General features: G+C 38.7%; 1 protein-coding gene across 1 annotated transcript in view; it reads left to right on the plus strand.

Annotated features, from left to right (window-relative positions):
- Positions 1 to 10,000, plus strand: part of LRRC9 (leucine rich repeat containing 9) — a 3,097,114-nt gene that overhangs the window by 2,729,848 nt on the left and 357,266 nt on the right. The window contains exons 28-29 of the mRNA XM_044073581.1: positions 2,338 to 2,555; positions 3,450 to 3,518. Coding sequence (XP_043929516.1) covers positions 2,338 to 2,555; positions 3,450 to 3,518 — 287 coding nt within the window. The remainder of the gene's footprint in view (positions 1 to 2,337; positions 2,556 to 3,449; positions 3,519 to 10,000) is intronic.

The following is a 10,000-nucleotide window of genomic DNA, read 5'->3' on the forward strand; positions in this document are numbered from 1 at the left end:
GAAGAGGTGTTTGAATTTGTCAGATACCAGTCATATTTATGTGGTCAAAGTACCCTTTGTGCTGAGGAAAATAATTTGTTTTGCAAGTGCAGTAGGATATTGGTAAGGTTGCTAGCTGCTTCACTGGGGTCTTTTATGCCAAATAAATGAGACCAATCACTCGTGGCAAGGTGTTTTTTAAGATTAGTGATATACTAAATGTTTTTTGCTCTGTAGGTGATAAGGTTAGGTTTATATTTTAACAGTAGATTATATACTGTGAAAGTTAAGGAACCGTGATCACTAAAGGAGAGTGCATGTATGCTGAAGTTAGATATCATTGTAGGATTATTAGTTATTACAAGATCTAGTAAGGTGTGCCTGTTGGATTGAAGGTTTGGTCAGTGGCCTCAAAGTTGATTTGGGTAGGACTTAAGCTGGCCAGAAGTTCTGACATATCGATGGTTTTTGGTCCTAAGTAGTTAAGGTTGAAGTCACCAAGAGTGATTAGGATAGAGATTTTGGGAGATCTGGCATATATCTGTTGGATAAGGATATGGAATTTTGGTAGTGAAACTGGTGGAGGTAGGTAAACACTGGCTATAACAAGGGATTTTTGGTTGGTTGTTAAAAATTTTAAAAAGATCCTGTTAGGATCCTATTCTGAGTTGCTCTTAGCTTATGCAGCGATCGTGGGGTTAAGGTTGTCTTTGAAGAGAATTAATGCTCTTCCCCCAGGTTTTTTGCTTGGTCTGTGATCTTGTAGGTATGAATAGTTTGGTATGAGGTGGTTGAGACTAGGGGAGTCAGGTTTCAGCCACATTTCTGTAATAACTGTAATGTCAAGATTATGTGGTGTGGTAAAGGCATTGATTTTTTTTTTCAGTTGTGTTATTGATAATGTGGATGTTAAAGAGGGAGAAGATAATATGATGCTGTCTGTTGGTTTGAGTTGAAACATTATTAAGTGGCCTTGGACTGGGCTTCGTGTTTCCTGTTAGCTGAAGTATAAAGAAAATGGGCAGAATTTGAGCAGTGCTTTTGGATTGGGGTTGTCTACCAAAATTATAGATGAAGAGATATTGGGACCCTGATATGTTTGATGTATGTGAGTTGGGTGTTGGCATGGGTCTGATGTGAATGGGTAGGTAGTATGTGTGTAGTTATTAATGTATTCTGATATATGGGGGCAGTAGCAGTTAGGTAATTGCTGTGAGTTTTTGTGTGAGGGTTGAAGGAAAATAATTGATATCAGCTGGAGAATGTAAATGTATGTATGACGTGGTTAGAGGAATTTCTAAGGAAAGTAACTGTAGTAGAAGCTGTAAGATCTGGAGAATGTGGAGAAATAGGACGACAGCAGTATTCCTTTAAGTGGTGTTTACTGGATAGATATAAATGACTGTTGATTTTTCAGTATAAGAGTGCATGTCTAGGAATTGGGATGGGAGGGGAGCAAAGATAAATGAGATGACTGGAAAAGGATGGAGCAAACTTCTGATTGGGTATGAGGAGAATGGATAAGTGAAGTATGGGGGGAAGGTTGCAGAGAAGAGCAAAGGGTGAGAAGATAGAGAGGGGTTAAATACTTTTTATATTTGGAAAGACTACATTGATGAAGAAATTTCTGATTTCAGTCCATGAAAATGATATTATCTGCATAACAAACTTTTTTCATCCTTTTTTCTTGCTGATACAACCTCGAGAATATTTTAGATATCAGTAGTGTAATAGCCTAATGTACTTTGGTTAGCTCTTAAGTTACTCAGAGGGTGTAGAAAGCTGTCCATTAGTGATTGAGGAAGTCTTTGGATGAAACCCTGCGTCCTGCATCTGTTGTAAGGGCAAGTGTTGTTATTTGGAGATTTAAATAAGTGTTTTCAAATTCAAATTGGAGTGCTTTGTTTTGTGTAAACTTGTATATATGTGATATGTATGTGTGTGTATTTATATTTTAAGGGAGTATTGTCACCAAAATACATTGCCTGGAGCTGTCAGAAGTATAGTTGTGTGTCACAGAATCTATTCCATGAAGATGATCGCCTTAAGTCCTGATATGCAAGTACATAAACTGTGTCCTTCCTGGAGAGGCATGTGGAGTTCATTCCTTTGATTAGTACACTTGACTGTCATGAACTCGTATTTAACAGCCTTATTGCATATTTTTTGGAGAATCAGGTTGCTGTAACTGACTCAGTATAGATAATTTCTGCTAGACATCTCAGTAGGAGATATTTAAAAATCATTTTGCTGAATTATTACTCCTGCTTTGAAATGTTTGGTTCTGGGTAAATAGACACTCCTATATCTACTGTTATCAACAGCAGACAGTTTTAGTGGCTACCTTTTGTTTCCTAGGTAATGAAATCACTCAGCTTGAGGGACTTGAAGGCTTACATCATCTACGAGAACTCGTACTGGATCACAATCGCATCAAGGTTATAAATGAAAACTCTTTCACTGGGCAAAAATGCCTTTTAGAACTTCATCTGGAAGAAAACAGAATTCGAGAGCTTAGTAATTTAAATCCTCTTTTAAAGCTACAACGGCTGTTTCTAGGTTTTAACAAAATTCAGGTATGGTTGTAATAAGTTTGATATTGTTTCTTAAAATATATCAATATATGCGCATGTGTGCAATATACATCTTTTTGTATATGTGTATGTTTTATTTATAATATATAAGTGTATGTATATCAGCATGTATATTGATGTAGACACACATGGAATATGTGAATAGGTAGGAGCATTGCTCTACGATAGCAGATCACTGTTGCAATTTATTTTAGTGTGGGATGAAGTAATTGTTTAGCTTGCCTTCTGAAAAGGCTTTACATATGTTACATAGGTTTCCTATAAATAGACTTCTTGTAGGTAGCTTTCTACTTAACGTCTGAGGTAGTCTTTTTAATGTTGGTGATTTTATGGCATTGTTTTGTAAAGTGTAGTGAAGGTTATACTAATATCTAAGAGGTTTATAGTTCAGTTGTATGTTCTAGTTCAGTATTCTTTTGTGTAATATTTTAAATTTAAATCTATTTTTCTGTGAATGCATTTTCCACGTTGCTGGTTGCACTTGTGATTTTCTGTAATTTTCTAATTTATTTTAGTTTTTATTCTAAAGCTGATATATTTCATTTGTATTTGATTCATCAATGTGCTTTTTGTGAAATATATTTGTGTGTATGTTTTGTTTGTGTGCAGAGTTTGAAGATCATTTCTTTTATTAGTGTGATTGGAGCTGAATTGTGGTGATTGATGACATGGTTGTCATGGGTAGTCTGGAGACAAATGTTTGGTTATGTGGTTGTAGCGATGTTAAATACTTGATGTAAAGAGAGTGAATATATCTGCCGTGGTTTAAATAAAGGTTGTTCTCACATTCCTCTAACCGTGTCTGTTAGTTTTATGTGTAAAATAATGCTACAGGACAGATGAGTTAAGTTCTCTCTCTTTTTTCCCTTGTGACAGGACATGTCAGAACTACGTAAACTGGACGTCCTTCTAAATCTAATCGAGCTTTCACTCATTGGCAATAATGTGAGTTGTCAGATATACTTTTGTCTGCTTAATAAATGTATTTCAGTATAAATCCATACGATTTGTATCTTATAACAAAGTCTTCAATTTCATGTAATTTGAAAATTAAGTGACATTGAGATAAAAATTTTACTAATAATGTAGACCATTTAAATATTAAGTAAACCGCATACTGTGTTAATCTTCATATCACAGCAGTTCAGGGGAAATGTTGCTCATTGGTAAGACTAGATAGCGAGAGGAATAGAGTATGGCCTTTTTATATGTAAATGTCAATAGCTAAGTAAACCACACACTCTGTGCATGCTTCTATGACTAAGCCGCAAACTATGTCACTGTAGTTTGAAGATAGGATAGTCATCCAGTAGTAAGATTAGGAAGAATGAGAATGGAATTTTGCAATCATTTGCTTATTTTTGTCAACAAAGATACGTGTAGATGGCACAAACAGTACAGTTCAAATGATATGTGGAACTAAGGTGTATGGGAATGCTTTCTCACGATGCTCTGCAAGCTACAGTTAGAGCTTTTATACATGACTGACTGTTTCAAATATTCTCTTCAAAAGTGATCCTTTGACAGGTAAATTAGTGTTATCAAAAACAACTTGTTTGATAGTTTTCTCAGTTTCTAACAAAAAATTTATATGACGAATGTTTTTATTTCTTTGCCTCCCCACCTTCGTCCTACATTTTGTTTAAGGATTTTCCTTTCTTCCTTTTCTACTTAGTAGCTTTGCTGTCTTCATTAATAAATTTAAATTTCATATAACAATTGTAATTATAATATTTGCATGTAAATAATTTCTGCTTGTTAGTTGTTTCATGTGTCATTTACATTTTGTAGGCATCTTTTCCAGCCTGTAGTCGTTCTGCTGTTATGGTTCTTGTGCTTTCTCGTGGATGTTTAGCTGTTTCTTTTTTCTTTGTTGTTCTTGATATACAAAAAGATATTACCTTTGCTTAGTTTTTCACTATGAATAAGGACACAGTCTCTGGGCTCTGTAACTGCAAAAAGTGTGGTCATAAAATTTCACCCCAGGATGCACAATCCTTTGTGTGGTAAGCCTGCTGTTAGAGCATCTAAGGACTGATTGCAGTATTTGTAAAAACATTACTTTAGAGAACTCTATTGGATGGAAATAGGAACTTTATTCTGAAAGGTTTACTGAAGGGCAACCTTACTAAGGCAGATTCACTTCCTGTGAAAAGGAAGGAGAAATGTAAACACCTTAGAACCTTCCCCATCCCTAACTAAGACACCCAAGACAGACTATCCACTCAACTCAGCTATGGCCTTCTCATGCCCCTTCTGTACCACATAGACGTCCTCCTACCACTACTTCCAGAACTGAACATTCAGACTTCTTAGACACAGCTGTGAGTAAAGCACTAGGCAGCTTCTCCTCAGAGCATGACGTATCCAAAATTCTACATTCCGGAACAGCTTGAACAATGTCCATTAGGTTTTTCAAATGTATGGATATCCTCACTGTTCCGTAATATTGAGAGAATATGATTATGAATTTTTTGAAGAACCATCTGGACTTGTGTCATCTCCACCTCCTTAGTTCCTAAGATAGCTGAAGGCTAGTACACACTGTGCACATCAAAGGTTCCTTCCTCAGGCCCAGTATCAACACGAAGTATTAAGGATGATAAGTGAAACCTTGGATTTTCATTGGTGTTGACTCCCTGTGCGTCATTAACATTGGAACCAATCAGTTCCTTTGATGCTGATGCCCACTAGGGCCAAGGTTATCAGCACCAGCATGTTTTCAGCACTGAGATTGACCCCAGTCCCCTTGGAGCAGCTCTTGGTGTAGATGCTGTTGTTTTTGGAATCCTTGATGCAGAAGACCTACTCTTTGGTATCATTCTGGAGTTTGCAACAAGTTCTACCCAGTTCATGAGATTGCTGCCAAACTTGTGTTGGTATAGGACTTGGCCTCTGTTGAGTTAGTGGCAATGGATGCAGGAAAAACTCCAGTTCTTTTGGAAGGAGAAAAGACATGCATCACGTTATCTCCACACATACAAACCACCTAGTCTGGCAGCATTGGTCATCACTGATGCTTTTCATATTGATCACTGCTACGGAATCTTAAACAGTATGGGTTACATCCTACCAAGGATATGACAGTCTGACAGCTTCCAAAGCTTCAGGACACCTTCCACGCATCCAGACTGTTTGGCAGCTCAAGCTGAGTGGGCTTAGACAATTTTCCATGCCAAGTCCTTCAGAGCTTTCCTGCTGCAGAAGAATATGCTCCTCTGAGGCTTTTGAGGATTGATAGTCAGCTTGTGCTGTTTTTCAGTAATTTTTGTTTATTACTAATACTTTCCACTTAAGAAAAGTTATTTTAAAGCTAAGAATTGTGTTTTAATGGAGTGTCATGAGACTACTGTATTTTAAATGGGAGTGCTGTTTTATTCCTGAAGGTTTAAAAGTAGTTTAAAGTAACTGAAAACCATTTTTTTTCTGTGGAGCAATTGTGTTTATTGTACTTTGTGGGACTGGCAAAGTATTTTAAACTGCTTTTTACTGTGTTTGTCTGTAAAAAAAGTTATTTTTAAACACTTTTAGTTTTTACAACCACAAAGCATTCTATAGCTATGTCAAGAATCTCAATGGCAACACTCAGATCTGTTCTGAGTTACAGCACAATGGCACTAAATATACAGACCCAACTGATATTGCCAACATCCTGACAGATAGGTTCAGTGCTAACTTTACCCCCCTCTCACCCCCTAAAGAGCCCATCTCTATACCGGAAGAATGCAAAGTTCCTGTAATCGTGGCTGCACAGGTAAAAACCACACTCTCCAAAGCCAAGAACACAGCATCCATGGGACCAGACAACATCCCAGGCTGCATTCTACATGAACTACAGAACGAACTGGCACTCCACCTAAGTACCATGTTCAATCATAGCCTCACCTCAGGCCTCGTGCCTGCTGAATGGCGCATAGCGACAGTTATCCCACTCCACAAGGGGGGAGCCACCACGGATCCCGGGAACTACTGCCCCATTAGCCTGACAAGCCTGGTCTGCAAGGCCATGGAACGTATCATCATGGAACTTATAAACAAAGACATTGGTAATCTCCAAACTCTGTACCCGACCCAGTTCGGATTTGTAAAAGGCAGATCATGTCTCCTAAACCTGATAGACTTTTTTGAAGCAGTCACCAAAGCCGTAGACGAGGGTAAGGTGGTTCCCACAGCCTATCTAGATCTTGCCAAGGCTTTCAACACCATTCCCCACTCTGGAATTATAGATAAACTCACTAAACTAGGTATAAATCCCTATGTCACAAGATAGGTTGCCAACTGGCTCACTGACAGAATCCACACTGTGAAAGTAGCAGACTCCAAATCTGACTTCAGACCAGTGACAAGTGGAGTACCACAGGGTCCAGTCCTGGGTCCTCAACTGTTTGGTATCTACTTCTCTGAAGTACAGGCTAACACAGAAGGTCTTTGGCTAATGAAGTTCGCAGATGGCTGCAAACCAGGAGCCATAATTGAAACTTCTAACGATGTGGACATCCTACAAAAGGGCCTCACTGAGACAGATGCCTGGTGCCAAAGCCATGGCTTCAAGCTCTATGCCAAAAAGTGCATTGTCATCCACTTTGGTGAAAACTGTGTACCCATGAACTACAACATAGGTGGTAGTATACTTAACACTGAAAGTGTGATGAGACCTTGGGACACAGGTGGACAGTAGTCTTTCCTTTGATAATCACATCACCACAGTAGTCAGGAAATCCTTCTACGTGGCACACCTCATCACAAAAGGTTTTTCATCCAGACAAAAAGAGGTCATTGTTCCCCTCTACTCATCACTCATTAGACCCATTATAGAGTACAACACCCCTTTTGGTATGTACCTCACAAGACATCTACAACAACTGGAAAGGCCGCAGAAATACCTCACAAAGAGGATTACCGGCCTCAAACAGATGCCCTACACAGACCGTCTCAAAAAACTCCAGCTTTACTCCATCGCATATTGCCTACTCAGAGGTGATCTCTGCCTAACATACAAAGCTATGTCAAACTCAGAGCTGTTGGACATGCTCCACTTAAAGAAATCCCAATCCCTTTGAGCTACACGCTCTAGGGACCTAAACCTTGTCACCACAATAAACAGAACATACCGGAGGGATAGATTCCTGTCCCAGAGACTTCTCATACTCTGGAATAAACTACCTATCTATATCAAACAAAGCTCCTCATTAGCACTCTTCAAGAAAAATCTTGATGATTGGATGGGCAATAGGAAATTCACCCCATGGATCACTTCTGTGGCTCTGCTCAACAGTGGCACAGGAAAATAATTTTCTTGGGTGGCAAAAGCCAGGGTACCTTTTTGGCTGGGCTTGTATAGGCCCCAAGGCCGATAGCCTAGTACCTACCTATGAACCTATAAACCTATGAACTGGTATTTGCTGATGATTTTCCCAAGGAAATAGGCACCATTTTTTGCTTGATTGTGGAAGAGTCTGTCAGTCCCATGGTCAACACTTCTTCCAGCCACAAAAAGAAAAAGTTAAGCAAACAGCCTTTGCATCACAGTGTGCTAGCAATTTGCCTGATACCCGGTTAGGTGACTCTGCTGTGGCCATTAGTTGTACTCATCTTTTAGCTTTGATCCGTCTGTTGTAGCACCTACATCCACTGTGGACCAGGGGTTAGCTGCGTCCTCTGCAGCTGTTGAGGGTCCCCTCAGTGGACAAGGCAGAGAGGGGAACAGGGTCAGAATGTTGTGTCTAATCCCAATTTTCCTATCAAAAAGAAACAGAAAACTAAACACTCCTTCTTCTCCTCAAATTTCCTTACACTGGGAGTAGTTGTTTGGGACTAGCTAATGGTTTTATTTGGGCTTTTGATCCTTATTTATTGCTTTCTTGTAAAATAAAGGATACCTTTCTTCCTGAAGAGATTTAAGATTCTGAATCTGGACAGGAAGATGAAGGGACAGGTATAGTTTTTCTACACAGTTTTCTGATTTAGATGCAGAGGAGAGCACTCAGTTTTTTCTGATACTACATTTGGGGTTCCCCCGTCTTTGAGAGTATTTCCAGAATGCATCAGTGTTTTCAATGAGAGTACACTGAGGTTTCTCAGTGTTTCAGAAAATTTTATGAGCTGCTATTGAAAACATTTCCTGAACCTTTACCAATTCCTCCACTTTTGTCAATTTGGAGAATGTGTGTGCCTCTGGCAGTAGTTTTCCTGGTAGCCAGCCTGATGCCCCTGAAAAGCAGATAGAATTTATAAAGTTCCTTAGTCATTTAAGTTTTTATACACTCTTCCCAAAACTGCCCAGCATTTATGGCTTTAGTTAACCATACTGCTGTTAAAGAGATATTAATTCCTATCCTATTCTTTTTAAGTTGGGGGGATTATTGATGAGTATGGGAAAATAGTGTATGCTTCTGCAGCTTTGCTTTTCAGAACGTTAAAGTTTATTCTATTTGTGAAAGTCTGAGGAATATTTTGTCTGCAGTTTCTTCTTGTGAGGAAAATTCTGCTTTATATTATTTAGTTTCTTTTGTTGTAATAGTCAGTGCTCTCTATTTACAGAGTGAAAATATGACTCAGTTGATAATCCTTCCAGGGCTATGGCTGCTGATACTGTTTTGAGAAGGTCTGCCAGGCTGCATCATGAGAATTTCCCAGGAGGATGTGAGCAATGAGATTTTATCTTGTTCTTTAGATAGTGATACACTATTTGGTTATATTGGTGCTGAGGTGATCAGTGTGATAAAAGGGTCAGTTAAATCAGGGAATCTCTTAAGATTTTTCTGGCCTCCTCTTTCAAGTTTTTAAGGGATTTTCTAACCCCTCATCCAGTTTTGGCAAAATGGCAAGGTGAGAGCTGCTAGGTAGTATAGTTACGCTTATACAAACTGTGTTTGGAAAGGTAATTCGTCCTGGTGCTGTAGATCTGAATTTATCACACAATATAATAATATGAACATTTCTGACTTTAGACGTTGTACATGTAATGTAAACAAGGTATAACTTTTGATAGACCACAGGTAATTAGACCACCTTATCAGTGTGGGGAAGGGGAACCAGAAATACCTATTTAACCTGGAAAATAAGAGGAGCAAGCACCAACTTACAGTGTGAGTGATGAAGCCAACAAAAATCAAGGCATAGTGTAAGAATGTCCTAAAGGTACAAACATCAGGCTAAGATTAGAGGGAGAGAGAGAAAGAGAAGAACTCGAACCATTTATAGAGATATGCCAACATACATGTATGGTATAGCAACCTGCAAAAGCAGACCTGGTAGAAAGAGGGGAGCTACACAGTAAATACTGCAGACCTGACTGAAAGTGCTACAAAACAGAAAGTAGAAGGGTGATTGCAGACTGAAAGTGATACAGAGCATGGAGTTGGAATGTCGACCAAAACTGCAGAAAAGGAATCATCTACTGAAAGGGTGTATTTCAATAAAAGTTA

The sequence above is a fragment of the Protopterus annectens genome, chromosome 6.part0 (genome assembly GCF_019279795.1).
Source record: "Protopterus annectens isolate FY-2018-M chromosome 6.part0, PAN1.0, whole genome shotgun sequence".
Taxonomy (NCBI): Eukaryota; Metazoa; Chordata; order Ceratodontiformes; family Protopteridae; genus Protopterus; species Protopterus annectens.